This window comes from Tupaia chinensis, unplaced genomic scaffold, assembly GCF_000334495.1.
Source record: "Tupaia chinensis unplaced genomic scaffold, TupChi_1.0 Scaffold144276_1, whole genome shotgun sequence".
Lineage (NCBI taxonomy): Eukaryota > Metazoa > Chordata > Mammalia > Scandentia > Tupaiidae > Tupaia > Tupaia belangeri.
Window position 1 is genome coordinate 3,226,930 of NW_006204133.1, and position 15,777 is coordinate 3,242,706.

The window sequence follows — 15,777 nt, forward strand, 5'->3', positions numbered from 1 at the left end:
GGTCTCCTTCCATTTTTGGTGGGGCCAGTGCCACCTTCGATCTCTCTGGGGATTAAAGATCAAAACGATGCACAACTGTTAGGATGGCAGTTTTCAAAAACACACAAGTGGGGGGAACCAGCAGTTAGCATAATGGCTATGTTGCTGGACTCCCACGTAGTTGACCGCGGTTCACGTCCCAGACCCGGTGGCTTAAAACTCATGCCGGGCGCGTGTGTGTGCGTGCCCAAGATCCCGAGAGGAGAATGGAGGAGAAGGGATTGCGGTGTGACCATCCCCCCTGGGGGGTGATTTCTCGCTTTCTGTCTCTATGTCTCTCTTTGTCTGTCTGGTGAGCGCACACGCCCTATAGTGAAAAAAAAACTCTCAAACAAACAAACAAACAAGCAAACAAAAAACACACAAGTGGGCTAGCAGGTGATGTAGTGGTTAAGGTGCTGGACTGCCCCGTGGCCAACCGTGGTTCGAGTATCAGACCCAGTGGCTTGAATCTCACACCAGGCGTGTGTACATGCATGTCCAAAATCCCAAGAGGAGAATGGAGAAGAAGAGATTACAGCATGACCATCCCACCGAGAGGGTGATTCCTTTCTTTCTGTCTGTCTCTCCAGTGAGCAAAAGCTCTTTATAGCAAAAGTCTCTTAAAAAAAAAAAAAACCAAGTGTGGGTGTGGATGTGGAGACACTTGAACCCTTGTGCGCTGTTGATGAGAATATGAAACATGCAGCCGCCATGAAAAACAGTACGGCAGATCCTCAGAAATTTTAAATTAGAATATTTTTACAAGAATTATACTGTTTCTTTTGTTTATTATTATTTTAAAATTTGCTATAAGGCATGTGTGCTCACCAGAGAGAGACAGAGAGAGATAGAGAGAGAGGAAAAGTGAGAAAGCAAGTTGCCAGGTCTAGGACTCGAACTATGGTCAGTCATGTGGGAGTCTAGCAACTTAACCACCACACCAGCTGCTGGCACCATAAATTAGAATTATTATGTAATCCAGCAACATTCCTGAAAATATTTACTCAAAATAATTGAAATCAGAAACTCAAAGAGATCTTTGCACTCCTGTGCTCCGGGCAGCATCATTCACGGTAGCCAAGGGATACAAACAACCTACATGTCCATGATGGGTGGATAAAGAAGAGGGGTGCGTACGCACACATGGAGTATTATTCAGCCTTAAAGGGGAAGAAGTCCTGCAAGATGGGCCAGTGTAGATGAACCTCGAGGACATGCTCAGTGAAATAAGCCAGTCAGAGAAGGACAAATACTACCTGATTCCACTTATATGAGATATCAGAAACCATCGGATTCACTAAAGCAAAGATCAGACTGCTGCTTGCTAGAGGCTGGGGGAGTGCAGAGGACAAAGTTCCAGTCACGGAAGGTGAGTAAGTTCCGAGGTCTGCTGTACAGAGCTCTGCAGGCACCTGTAATTACCACTACTGTATTGTACATTGAAAGTCTGGGAAGAGGGCAGAGTTCACATTAAGTGTGCTTACCAAAATAAATAAACGAATATATAGTAAAACTGTAAGGTTTGGGTCAGCAGGTGGCATGTGGTTAAGGCGCTGGACTCCCACATGGCCAACCACAGTTCAAATCCTGGAACTGGCGGCTTGCTTTCTCATTTTCCCTCTCTCTCCTCCTGTTTCTATCTAGTGAGCGTACATGTCTAATAGCAAAATTAAAAAAATAATAATAATGGGGCCAGCAGTTGGCATAATGGCTATGTCGCTGGACTCCCATGTAGTACGCAGTTTGAGTCTCAGACCTGGTGGCTTAAACTCATGCCACCCAAGATCCTGAGAGGAGAATGGAGGAGAAGGGATTGCAGCATGGCCATCCCCCCTGGGGGGTGATTTCTCATTTTCTGTCTCTCTGTCTTTCTGGCAAGTGCATGCGCCCTGTAGCCAATAAATAAATTAATTAATTAATTAATTAATTAAATTAATTTTTTTTTAATTTTAAAAAGAAATAAAAAGAAATCGACAAGATTTAGGCCAAGGAGGGGATAAGCAGACATTTCATTTTATGCTTCGGTGTAACAGTGAGAGGCCAACTTGAAAACCAAAGATGACTGAGTTAGCGCAGGAACCAGTCAGATGTCCCTGTTCAATGCTACAAAAGCTAGCCCTGAAAACAGGCCAGAAAGGGGTTTTCAATGTCTATTCTTGTAATTCTCTTTCCAGATGATCTGAATGTCTAAAAGGTACTTCTAACCTTTCTTACACACCTTTCCTTATCACTCCCACAGAGGTTTCACCCTGAAAAGGAGAACTGTCTGAATTTAGAAGTGCAATACTCAGCAGCTTTCTTGACAATGGTGTGAGATGAAAGAGAGAAAACTTGAGCCTCGTTCTCACTCTCCTTATCAGATTCCCCAGTTAGAGTCAACATGACAATGTGGTTAAAGGCCCTGAGAGTGTCTGTCTGGCAAATGAGACCAGGTAGAACTAGTGCCAAAATAAAACTTGATCTTTGAAACTAAGAATTGTGTAGAAAGAAGATAAAACGAACCTAATATTCGTTGAGAATCTACCAGATACCAGTCACTTTTTCACATTAATTCACTGAGTCTTCATAACAATTCTATAAGAACAGCATTTTGTAGGTGGGGAAACTGAGGCCCAGTGAGATTACATGACTTACTCAAAGTTACATGGCTACAAAACAACTAAGCAAATATCCAGACTGTGCTCTTTCTACAAAACCACTGCCTTATTGGAAATGCAGAATTAAGTTCCCGACATGAAATCCTGGATATACCACATTATGTGGGTTAAAAGTTAATTGTGGCTCAAAATGACAAAGGGATGTTGCTGTGTGTGCATCTTAGGTGGAGCGGCGACTCTCACAACTCCAGGGAGCATCACTCACTCTGTGTCCCATGGAGCTGACACCTACCCAAAACTAAAAATAAAAAATAAGAGAAGACACCCTCTTTGAGTGGTGCCACAGGGCAGAATGGCCCAGACCACATTAATTGGTGGAGAGTTACCTGCACTGCCCCAATTCCATCACCCACGTTGACCAGGACGTTGCCACCTGGAGACTCCCTGGACAAGACACCAGCGATCACTGCAGGGTCCATGCAGTACTTCTGGCCAACCGTGCGGATCACGGGCTGGAACCTCAGTAGGTATGGCATGTCGATCTCAGCCAGCCTTTCTGAAGCACGAACTCCTAATGCGAACACAGGGGAAGGTGAGGCCTGGCGTGACTGACGTTTAAACAGGAGCTCGAGGAGAGAGGATGTGCATGCTAAGGATTTGGGTAGCAGTCTAGAACTGAGACGCCTGTAGCGGGCGTTCCTGGACCTCAGATTAGAACTCTCCTTCAGCATCCCCTGAGGCAAATGTCCTCTCATGGACTGGGGTTTCCCTCCGCTGGGCCCTCAGGGGCTGCTCTGGCCCACCCAGGATGATCCTATGGGCATCGGCCCCAGAGGCCTCACCCACACAGACAGGGCTACCTGGTGAATGTATCTGCCCATCAGCTACAAGGGGCACAGGATGTGAAGGAGAATTCTCTCAAACCCTTCAGTAAGTCCTGGAGAGATTCGTTCAGTGAGTTTGCTCGTAATTCCCCACCTTTCCACTCCCAAATGGCTCCAGAGAAAGTTAGACTTTCACATGACTCCCACTTGAGTTTAGACCTTTATGAAATAACAAGAATGCCGGGCAAAATGAAAACCAACACTAATTTACCTAGCTAACTTTAGCGTATAAGCACTTTTTAAAAAGTTTATTCATCTCTCTTCTTCAGAGAGAAACACTTTCTCCTGTCTTAGCCAATCTGGGTCACAGGCACACACGTGGTGTGCTCAGAGTGGAATCCCAGGACACAAACCCAGGACCTTTGCTGTGTGGGTCTGGTTGCATTGCTGCTATGCCACCGCCTGGCCCTAAGCACTTTCATGGTCAAAAAGTGTTCTCAGTCCAGCCAGTCACATGGTGGTTAAGGCCTCTGGATCCCACATGGACAACCCTGCAGTTGGAGTTTCAGACCGGGGTGGGCTTGAAAAACATACTGGGCACCTGTGTGTGCATGCCCCAAATCCTGAAAGCAGAGATGGAGAAGGGAGGCCTGGCCCTCCCCCATGGGGTACTGTCCCACTTCCTCTCGCTCTCCTCTCTCTCTTTCTTTCAGGCGAGTGCTTGTGTCCTCTAGCAAACTGAAAAGCAAAAACAAAAGACAAAGAAAGAAAAGCACTCTCATCCCATGATATCTGTCCGAATTGACAACAGTGTAAGTAGATACTGTTCTCTCTCTTTCATCAGAGACTCAGAGAAGCTAAGTACTTGCTGGAGGAAAAGAACCAGGGCTCTACTAAGGGCACCACATCCAGTGCTCTTTCCGGACTCTGCAGCGTGGAGCTGTGGGAACAGTGGGACCAAGAGGACATGCTGCCAGGGCAAGAGTGGGTGGGGGTGTGACTTACCACAGTAGTTCAGGCCATGGCGCCTCCCAATCATACAGGACGCTCCAGGGGTGTCCACCGTCCGGATGTTTCCATAGCATCCCCAGTTGCTGCTTTCAGATGAGCCTGTAAATTGAGAAAAGTCAACCAAAGGCATCAAACTAGAAGCGTTTAGATGGTTCTTCTGTCTATAAATAAGATGACATTAATAAAAGTAACTAATACAATCAGCATTGAGAACTTCACTCTTCAATTGAAACTCATTTGAAATGTAAATTAACAGTATACTAAGAAATTACCACAGAAAACCACTTTGATACTAAGTTCTCACCTCCTATCCTGGAGATATGAGGGACTATTGGAGGAGTTACACTCTGCAAAGCTCAGAGCAGGCGATGCCATCTTGGAATCCAATCAGAGATTATCTGCACCCTATAAACTGGTCCTTATCTTATATCTTAGGCCAACTGTCGGCACTTTTTCCTGAAATACTTCTGACTTGTGGCTCTGAGAGAGGCATTGATGTTTGCTCAAAGAAACCCACGTAAAGTTGGGTCTCCTTGGGATTTGAACCCAGCTCCATAGTAGAGGCATTGCTTGTAAGCTGAGGGTTGGGGTCAGCTTCATCTTCTCTGGGGTGCACTGCTAGGCAGGGGCCTAAGGTTCCTTTTCTCTGTTTGCCCTTCTCGTTTCTCTGTGCCCACCACTGTCACTCCAATTGCCACTGAAGGGGAAGAGTGATTTTAGACACTATTGAGATTCCACAAAAACCACCGAAGAGAGGACATTTCTTCTCTTACACCAGCAGGAAGTGCTTAGGTATGTGTAATACATCTATAATTCTTACCAGCAGGAGGGTACTTAGGTGTGTGTAATACAGCTATAATTCTCACCAGCAGGAGGGTGCAGAGGTACTTACAATGTATCTGTAATTCTCTAGTAGGAGAATTCAATGGTATTTCTAATATATCTGCAGTTCACACCAGCAAGAGTGTGGTGCATGACCGAGGAACACGACACCTACTGAGGGCAGGAAACTGCTCCTTGTGAGAATCGTTTCACCATGGTAAGCCTGTAAGAACTCATTAGATTACTCTTTTTGATTTATTTTATTCTTTGACTAAAGTAGATTATATCATCAAATCTTGATGATTTGCAGATCTTTGGAAATATATCATCAATATGTATTCTATATGCGTATATAAATGCATTTCATGGTTCTAAGAGCTTCACAGGGATTGACTGACATCTGAAAATACTGGTATTTTAGAGTAAATACTTATACTTTACAAACTTTTAAAAAATTTTATTACCCCATGAAAGAGAGAAACAAAGAGACAGAGAGACAGCACCTCTGAAAGGGTCTTGATGCCACGATCCAACCCCAGCCTCAGTCAGCCCCAACTCATGTGTGCCCGACATGCTCAGGGAAGCCTCTGGAGGTGAACTCAGAACGTTTCCATGTGCGTCAGTCCCCCAGAGCCCTCCTAACAAATTTTCAATGAGTAATCTAAGAGCAATGTGACAATGAAAAGACCTGATCTTCTTGTGCATATATTAAAAATTGAACATGTGTTCTTTTTACATTTTAAAAATCAGTTATCTTTATAGATATTATTTATCACTGTTACCTTTATGACTGGTGACAAATACCCTCACTACTGCAGTTGGCTGTGTCACTCATTGCTTCCTGCCTGTGGATGCTAACCACCTTATAGGTGGGGCCTTCAAAAAGTTCGTGAAAAAATGGATACTATGCACAAACTATGCACAGAGTTCATACACACAGATTTCAGTTTTTCTGGACCAAAGTGAACTTATACTTTAATTCCACTTTCTGTGAGCGTTTTTTTTTTTTTTTCTTTTTAGGTTTTTGCCATAAATTGCGTGTGTTTGCTAGAGAGAGAAAGAGAGAAAGAAAGTGAGAAAACACCCCCAGAGGGATGGCCACGCCACAATCCCTTCTTCTCCATTCTCCTCTTGGCATTTTGGGCATGCATGTACACGACCAGTGTGATTTTCAAGCTACTGGGTCTGGTACTCAAACCAGTCAGCCATGTGGAAGTCCAGCACCTTCACCACCACACCACCTGCTGGCCCCGCCATGAGCTTTGTGATGTCCACTTGTGTGATTCTCAAAGTCACTTCTATCTCCAATGCTTAGCACCTTGCAGGGCTTTAACAGTCTTTGAATGAATGGGTTAATAAATACTTACATGAGAATATTTTTTAAATTTAAAACCAGAAACATTTTGCTTCTACTGAGGAACTATGCTTTCTCCTTTTATTTATCAAAAAACAGGTCCTTTCTCATTTTGCTCCAGTTGCAGGGACCAAAGTCCTTAGGGACCAAAGCTGAAGTTTAGTCATTGCAACTCTGTGAGCCTCCACGGTGAGCTTAGTCATATCTTTTTACTTTTTTAAAAGTTTATTCATTCCTCGGGACCAGCAGTTAGCATAATGGCTATGTCACTGGACTCCCATGTAGTCGACCGCAGTTCGTGTCCCGGACCCGGTGGCTTAAAACTCACGCCGGGCGCGTGTGTGTGCGTGCCCAAGATCCTGAGAGGAGAATGGAGGAGAAGGGATTGCGGCGTGACCATCCCCCCTGGGGGGTGATTTCTCGCTTTCTGTCTCTCTGTCTCTCTCTGTCTGTCTGGCGAGCGCACGTGCCCTATAGCAAAAAACAAAACAAAACAAAACAAAACACCTCTTCAAAGAAAAAAAGAGTTTATTCATTCCTTGAGTGAGAGACACAGAGAGAGAGAGAGTCAGAAATGCAGCACCCTCAACATGGTCCAGACCCAGGGATCTACCCGCTGGAAAAATGAGCCATGCTTACCAGTCAGGGCGAGGAGGCCCAGAAGCAGCCACAATGCAGACATATCAACAGCTTGGCTCCACAGCTCCTGAAATGCTTTTTAAAGTAAAATTAGCTTCAAGATGTGAAAATGTGAGTTACCATAACAATATACTGTATAATGTTTCCATGGAGGGGTGGGGCAAAAGAAATGTTTCCTCTTTTCCAAACCAAGAAAATTAATGATCTGAATCAGAGTGAGAAAAACACAAGTAAAACAATTGCTCCATCTAGTCTTTCCACTGAAAAATCAAGAGATTTCTGCTCAGTCCACAGGGACTCAACGTTGGTGAAGTCACTGGACATGAACCATTTAAGAACACTAAGAATCGCAGTGAACTGATTCTGGGCAGTCAGCACAGGCAGATGTGTGGTGCACGTGCCTTACCCCAAGGGCCTTGTACCAAAAGATAATATGCAAAGGAGAATTTTGTGTTGGTGAAATCTCCGAATTTGGGTTCTGTTTTCCTTAGGTTTCACTCTTCTCAGTGCCTTGGAACACATTCCAATTCTATGCTTTGGAGGGAGAAAAGATCTGGAAGACATTACCAACTCCTATCATCCTCCAGACTGGTAATGCCGGAGCCTTTTGGCCACCTTAGCAATGCTCTCCATTGTCCCTTTACTTATTTATTTATTTAGCCATAGGGCACGTGTGCTTGCAGGAGAGAGAGACAGAGACGGTGAGAGGGAAATTGAGAAATCACCCCCTTGGAGAGATGGCTATGCCGCAATCCCTTGTCCTCTATTCTCCTCTTAGGATTTTGGTCATGTATTCTCCGTTTTCCTCTTGGGGTTTTTTGGGCATATGCACACACATGCCCGACATGATTTTCAAGCCACCTGGTCCACAATTCAAACCACGGTTAGCCATGTGAGCGTCCAACACCTTAACCACTAGACCACCTGCTAGTCCCTCCCAATGTCCCTTTATAAAACTGCTGTGTGGGGCACCAGCAGTTGGCATAGTGGCTATGTCACTGGACTCCCACGTAGTCAACCGTGGTTTGAGTCCTGGACCCAGTGGCTGAAATTCACACCAGGTGCATGTGTATGCATGCCCAAGATCCCAAGACGAGAATGGAGAAGGAATCGCAGTGTGGCCATCCCCCCTGGGGAGTGATTTCTCACTTTCTGTCTCTCTGACTCTCTGTCTTTCTGGCAAGTGCACATGCCCTGTAGCAAAAACTTCTCGAAAAAATAAAAAACAAGAACCTGTTGTGTGGGGACAAACCTGGGCCAGAGCTGTGGGAGGATGGACGGACAGGCTACTTCCACCAGCAAAGACACACCCCCCATGAGGTTGGTCCTGGGAAGGAGTAATGTGCAGGGGTCTCAGGAGTGAACTAACAAGAGGAGCTCACTGAACCAGAGAACTGACAGCCAGGTGCCATCAAGCCCTTGCTCACACTCTTCCTCATCCCAGCTGTTCTTGTAATCATCATCCACAGAAACACACAGCCTTGATTCCCCCGTTAGCTATCAAACCAATACCCAGACATCACCCAGAATGGTTTTCAGTTGATCCCCGAAATGCTGGAGGAGCCAGCCACCTGCCCACGAAGCCCAAATCTCCCACCAGTCCCTCCCACTGCAGGGTGTTTCCCCTCTTCTCCTTTGGTCAGCTGAGACTGAAGATCTAATCTTTTATTAAAAAAAAAATTGCCAGAGTGCATGTGCACTCATCAGGGAGAGAGGAAGAGGAAGAGAAGGAGGAGAACACACCCTTCAATGAGGCATAATCACACTGCAATCTTTTCTCCTCCATTTCTCCATCCTTTTGGGATTTGGGACATACATCCTGTGTGTGTTCCAAGACACTGGGTCAGGAATTTGAACTGCATAGTCAGCCATGTGGGATCTGGCTCCTTTAACCACTAGACTGGGAGGCCAGCCGAGACCTAGCACTTACGATTATTACTATCATTACATGTAAGAGTGAGCATACAAATGTGGCACTTGGCACTTTTATCATTCTCTCATCTTTTGTTTTAAGATTACTCTTATGGGCGCCTGAAGGTGGAGAAGCATTAGGAAATTATTTGAATTCTGTCTTACTCTGAGGGGGCATGTACCCCTCAGACAAAACCATACTTCTTGTCTTTCTTCCCTACAATATGAAAAAGGTCTGATTTCATTGAGTTGATCAGAAATTGTCACGCTCACTTCCAAGACCAAAAAGGTACAAGAAGTTGGGATTTTAGCTGGATCTGCAGAATTCTCAAATTTAATTACCTAATAGGATCATTTCTTTACACCTCTGAACTCCCAGCACTGAATGAGAGAGGACAGTCAGTCTCAGGAAACAGTGGAGAAAGAGCTGATTGGGAATGTTCATGAGTTTAAGAAAGTGACCCTGTCTGATTATTTTCCAGTTTGCTTATTTATATCTTCCATAAAACAGAGAGAAGGCTGATGAATACCTCTTACAGGTCTTCATGAATTGATTCAACCTCCAGCCTCAGCCAACCAGATCGTGGGCACAGGGAGACCTCAAGACACAAGCCCTGGGTCTCCCCGTATTGTTGTGGTCTCCCCGTATGGTTTCGGCATTGCAAAGCATTGAGTTTCTGCCATGTTACCGCGGCTGGTCCAAAAATGTGTCTTTACAGGAGCTTCTCGCTGGCTTTATCAAAGAACTCTTCAGAAAAATAAGGTTTTTTTTTCTTCTCTCATTCAAATGCTAAATAAACCTAGGGAAGAGGTACTTCACTCTTTTTGCTGCTTTTCCAGGGAAGAAAAATACTTCCTCTTAGGAAACCAAGTAGAATTTAATGCAATATGAGAACTACCTCCTACTCCAAGCATGAAACGAAATATCTGTTTTGAGCAAGCACTTCCGTGAAAAGCATTAATATACACATGCATGCCAATTACTCAGGAATGCACAGTTACTTTCTGATTGCTGCTGAGACCAGGTCTTTAATTTTTGGGGGGCTACATCGGGGAAGAGCAAGAAGTGACAATGGCCTTCTTCATGAATGGACAGCGTGTTCTGTTCACAAACACTGCATGTCGAAGCAGCCCACACTCCGAGGCCCAACTTTACAGGTGCCGAAAAGTACCCTGTGTTTAAGGAGGAATTGCAGCATCACTGGGGTGTGCTCGAGGAGTGCCATCGGTTACCTGTGACTCGGGAGCCCCAGGGCTCCCTGTCAGGAAGACCAACAGTGGTCACGAGCCAAGCATCATATCGCAGTGGTGTCCCTCTTCTCCCTTCTTGGAGAGCAAAACAACAAAACAGCTAGGGGCTCTTGGCAGGCTGGAGTAACAGGGCTGCCCCCCTCCCTGGAAACTGACAGCCAGAGCATCCTTCAGGCTGGTTCTAGTCCCTGATAGATTCAATCAGGATGTCTTCCACTGTCTATACTCCCTCCAAGGGGTACTCTGTATTCCCAAAGCATTGTTCACATGTGTAAGGCATGATGAACCAGTTTAATGTCGGCTCAAAGATTTTTCTGAAAAAGATTGAAGTAAGGGTCTTTGATCTTCGTAATTCTCTCACCAAAGTAAGAGTCTTTGATCTTTGTAGTTCTCTCACCAAAGAACTCGTCTTTCTTCCCATGAATACTCTTCATCTTCATCTTAGCATTCCAGGCCCTCAGGACCCTCAGCCACCTTGGAAATGTGCTGTATGAACACCCGGATGTGCTGAGAGATGAAGGTGGCCTTGCCCCATCGTGGTCCCGGAAGAACTGAAAACTGCTCTGTGCATGAAGTTTGGTGTCTCAGTCTCCAAGCTGTGTTGTCACCCTTGTGCTGGAAACTTGTCTCGGCATCTGCCTGCTCCCTGTGGACTGACAGGCCTTTCTAGGAGCATCCTTAGTCATGGTGTCCCGTCCTTACACACACACACAGAAACACTCCAGCCCCCCTGCCTCACAGATTAACAGGACTTCAATTAAAATAACAATAGCAAGACAGTCACAGATATAAAATGCTCCCACCACTAACATCACATTTTCTTAAGAAAAATCTAAATTTTAAGAGCAATACTATTGTATAAAGCAACAACATGATGGGGTCAACTGTCACTTTTTGCAGAGCTGCATTTTCACATGGTCTGTGAAAAGTATATGCTGAATTTGGGTGGTGTGCAATGATCATCAGCCTGGAAGAACTCAGAAAGTCTGATCATTTCTCTTCCCTCTCTGCAAGCAAACCCTTTTCCTGCTGGACGAGTCTGCCCTGAAAGGCAGTTCCTTCTCTCAGTGGGTCTCTGTGCCTGCTTTCCTCACGTTGAACCCCAGAGCTGAGACTCCTGGAAAGCTCTTTTCCTCGTGCTAAAGACTCTCCCGGGAGTATCCCATTCTGTACAAGGATCGGATCAGAGACCTTGCCCATAGACTCTTGAACGAGTCTCTTTTTATTCTCAGTTACAACATAAGCTGTTAGAGTTCTTTGCTCTGTTATCACTTCCAGAGCAAACAAGACGCTCTAGGGACATCACTGAAGGTTTGTGGGTAATGTAACATTGGCAAGACTGAGCACGAGGGTGGGGAAGAAATGTACCATCGAGCAAAACATAAACACCTTAGTCCTCTGACTTTGAATCAACAAGAAGCCATTCCATTTGGCCTAAACACACACACATTTCTGTTCTTACATTCTTTGGTTTGCACATGCTTACAACTCCAAAAGTCACTATGTACTTGCATGAGAAGAAATTGAAATTGTTCTAAGTATTGGAACGAATGAGGAAAAAAATCCTATTATATACATGTCTTTTAAAACTTGGGTTTTCTTTGCAAGATCTTTGAAAATTTCATCTGACTCCAACCTTTCTTTTTACTCAGCACCAGAGACACAGTCATTACCAATGATCACCATCCACTGAATTTCTCATCCTAAATAAACCCGAGTGTAAGTTCCACGCCGGGTTCACACTCACCTGTCTTCTGTTACTTCTTGTCCTTGGAAGTAGAGAATGCACAGTGCTTTATATATAGAGACACCCTGTGCTGCTTCCTCTTCTTAAAAGTGTTGACCTCATCGTATTACGAAGAAATTTATGGAAAATCTCATAACGTATAATAATAATCATAATAATTACAAATACTTTGAACTTATATAGGGCCTTTTATTCAAGAATGTCCTGGCATTTTACGAACATTAACTAGTTATGTCCTTACCACACCTTGGAAGGCAGATTCTACTTGTCGGTTCACTTTGATACTGTCAGGCCCTACCCCTTGTTTTTAGAGGAGAGAGCAAGAAGGAGGGGAAAGGAAGGTAGGGAAAAGGCAAGGAAGGAAGGGAGCAAGAGAAGAAAATGAAAAAAGAAAGCAGGAGAGAGGTAACAAGGAAGAAATTAAATTTGGAGTGTCAGAAACCTTTATTTTTGGTTTGAATTTCAGGCAAGTAGAGCTTCTAGAACCAAATTTGGGAGCCTTTTCTTTTTCTTTTTTTTAAGCTTTCTGTTACAGGGTTCATGCACTTCCCAAAGGGAGATAGAGGAAAAGTGAGAAATCAGCACCCATGGCAGATGGCCACACCACAATCCCCTCTCCTCCATTCTCCTCTTGCAATTTTGGGCACACACACACACACACACACACACACACATCTGGCATGGTTCTCAAGCTGCCAGATCCAGGACTCGAACTGTGGTTGGCTATGTGGGTGTCCAGCATCTTAACTACTATGCCACCTGCTGGCCCTGGGAGCTTTTTCTTACATACTTGGATAGGCTTCTAGGCAGCATGGCCTCTGTCACAATTATTCACCTCTGCCTCAAGCACAAAAGCTGTCATAGACGATATGTAAATTAATTGCCGTGGCTGCGTCAACCATAGTGTACCATGGCCACATTCAGGGAGGTCAGGGAGAGCTGCGTCAACCATAGTGTACCATGGCCACATTCAGAGAGGTCAGGGAGAGCTGCGTCAACCATAGTGTACCATGGCCAGATTCAGGGAGGTCAGGGAGAGCTGCATCAACCATAGTGTACCATGGCCACATTCAGGGAGGTCAGGGAGAGCTGCGTCAACCATAGTGTACCATGGCCAGATTCAGGGAGGTCAGGGAGAGCTGCATCAACCATAGTGTACCATGGCCACATTCAGGGAGGTCAGGGAGAGCTGCGTCAACCATAGTGTACCATGGCCAGATTCAGGGAGGTCAGGGAGAGCTGCATCAACCATAGTGTACCATGGCCACATTCAGGGAGGTCAGGGAGAGCTGTGTCAACCATAGTGTACCATGGCCATATTCAGGGAGGTCAGGGAGAGCTGTGTCAACCATAGTGTACCATGGCCATATTCAGGGAGGTCAGGGAGAGCAAGGGTTTTGCAAAGAAAAAGGATGAGGGGTTGTATCAGTTGTTTTGGGGCAATTATCTTTGGCTGCCTAGGTTGATGACAGGGGTGGCATCAGTTCTAGGTTGGACAGGCAATTTCTGGGCAGATGTCTGAACAAAAGTAGTCCTTGTGTCACTTGCAGTGGTCTTTGTTCAAGCTGTGGTTCTGGCAGAGTCCTTCTGAGGGCTCTCCTGACCAGGCCTACTTGCATTAGAACTGCCCCCTCCATGACCTTCCCCAGCTTGGTTTAGTCACGATTTCAAACAAATTGACACAAATGACTCCATTTTGACTCCAACAACTTTCCCAAACAGATTACATTATAAAAATTGTATTTACAAGTCAGGTGCTGACCCTTGGGCCAGTGGTGGCTGACTCCTGTTCTGGATTACCAACAGACACCAGATCCACATGTCACCAGTTCAGCGGGCTGGATAATGCTATTTTACAGATATCCAGTGCCACAACTGTGTATTTTTTTGTTTTTTTTTGGTTTTTTTTGAGAAGTTTTTGCTATAGGGCTTGTGCACTTACCAGAAAGACAGAGACAGAGAGACAGAAAGCAAGAAATCACCCACCAGGGGGGATGGCCATGCCACAATCCCTTCTCCTCCATTCTCCTCTTGGGATCTTGGGCATGCATGCACATGCACCCGGTATGAGTTTAAGCCACCGGGTCTGGGACTTGAACTGTGATTGACTACATGTGAGTTCAGCAACATAGCCATTATGCCAACTACTGGTCCTGCCAACTGTGTTCTTAATTGTCTATATCAACGAATACTTTGAGGGTCCATACCACGTTTCCAGGAAGGATTCTTCACTCCAGGTGGGCAAGTTTTATGAGTAAGAGAGGGTGAGTATGAGTTTTAAGCCACTGGGTCCAGGACTCAAACCACAGTTGACTATGTGGGAGTCCAGCGACATAGCCATTACGCTGTCTGTGGTCCCATAAGTGGCTTGCTCCTTGGCTAACTGATCTGTGATGTCTCCTCCCCATACCCTGCTTCTCCCTGCACTCCCCTGCCTCTCTTGGCCCTCTCCCCAGCTAGGATGAGAGCTCCAGGAGAACAGTAAATTTGACAACTTCATTCACGACTGCCGCTTTAGTGCCCAAAGAAGAGTCTGGCACGTGGTAAGTGTTCGGTAACATCTATTAGCTCAGTCAGTAAAGAAGGATTCCTATAACCTCTCCCAGTAAAATTCAGATTGGGTCCCCAGTGCTGGTCCCAGGCTAGGCCTATGTTTGTGTTCCTTGCTAGCCTGTGGATATTTCTTTCATTTCTTTTCTATTTTTATTTTAGGTTTTGCTGCAGGGCACGTGCATTCACTGGCAAGATAAAGAGGGGAAGAGAGAGAAAGAGAGGGAGAAAGAGAAAGTGAGAGATCACCCCCCCCGGGGGGGTGGATGACCGTGCTTTAATCCCTTCTCCTTCATTCTCCTCTCAGGATTTTAGGAATACACACACACACACACACACACACACACACACACACACCCCTGGTGTGGTTTTTAAGCCTCCAGGTCTGGGACTTGAACCGCGCAGTCAGCCATATGAGATCCAGCACACTAACCACCAAGCCACTTGCGGGCCCTATCCTGTAGATATTTCTGTGGTAGCACCTAAGGCACTTTGGGTTGCTGTTGTCAATCTGAAAACAACATGAGAGCAAGGACTGCGGCCTTTCCCTGTATCCCCTTAATGGTACGTAGGCGTATTCTGCATGTTCACGGAATGAGCAGGAGAATGGATTAGAGGTTACACGAGGTTTTCGGAAGTTCACAGGCGGCAGATCGTGTCATACAGTGGAACTCAGTACCCTGGGAAGCTGGCCCTCCCTGAGTACACCAGGCACACACTTGTCCCTAATCTGGTGCTGACTGGGGCTAGCCTCGAGGGCTGTTGGGAGTACTGTCTCTGTGTCTCTCTGGCTCTCGCTCATGGAGCAAATGAACAAAATAAACCTTTTAAAATTCACGGAAGGTTTTTCTTTTGCTTCATTGCCCCACTGAAAGCAGGGTGGGTCGTCAGCAGTTCTACCAGAGCCATCCGCAAAAATTCGGTTAGGGCTCGCTTTTGCTGCGTGTGCTCAGACAGGCATGGTCTGATCCGGAAATACGCCTCAACATGTGCGGTCAGTGTTTCTGTCAGTCCCGAAGGACACAGGCGTCATAAAGTTAGACTAAATGA

At 45.5% G+C, this 15,777-nt stretch overlaps 1 protein-coding gene across 2 annotated transcripts in view; it reads right to left on the reverse strand.

Moving 5' to 3' along the window:
• The window catches only part of LYG1 (lysozyme g1), a 32,998-nt gene that overhangs the window by 1,915 nt on the left and 15,306 nt on the right, over positions 1–15,777 (reverse strand). For both annotated transcript variants that reach the window (XM_027767527.1, XM_014583395.2), the window contains 3 exons: positions 7,269–7,343; positions 4,448–4,552; positions 3,005–3,189 (listed from right to left, as the gene is read on the reverse strand). In XM_027767527.1, the coding sequence (XP_027623328.1) occupies positions 3,005–3,189; positions 4,448–4,552; positions 7,269–7,311 (333 nt within the window). In that variant the 5' untranslated portion in view covers positions 7,312–7,343. The remainder of the gene's footprint in view (positions 1–3,004; positions 3,190–4,447; positions 4,553–7,268; positions 7,344–15,777) is intronic.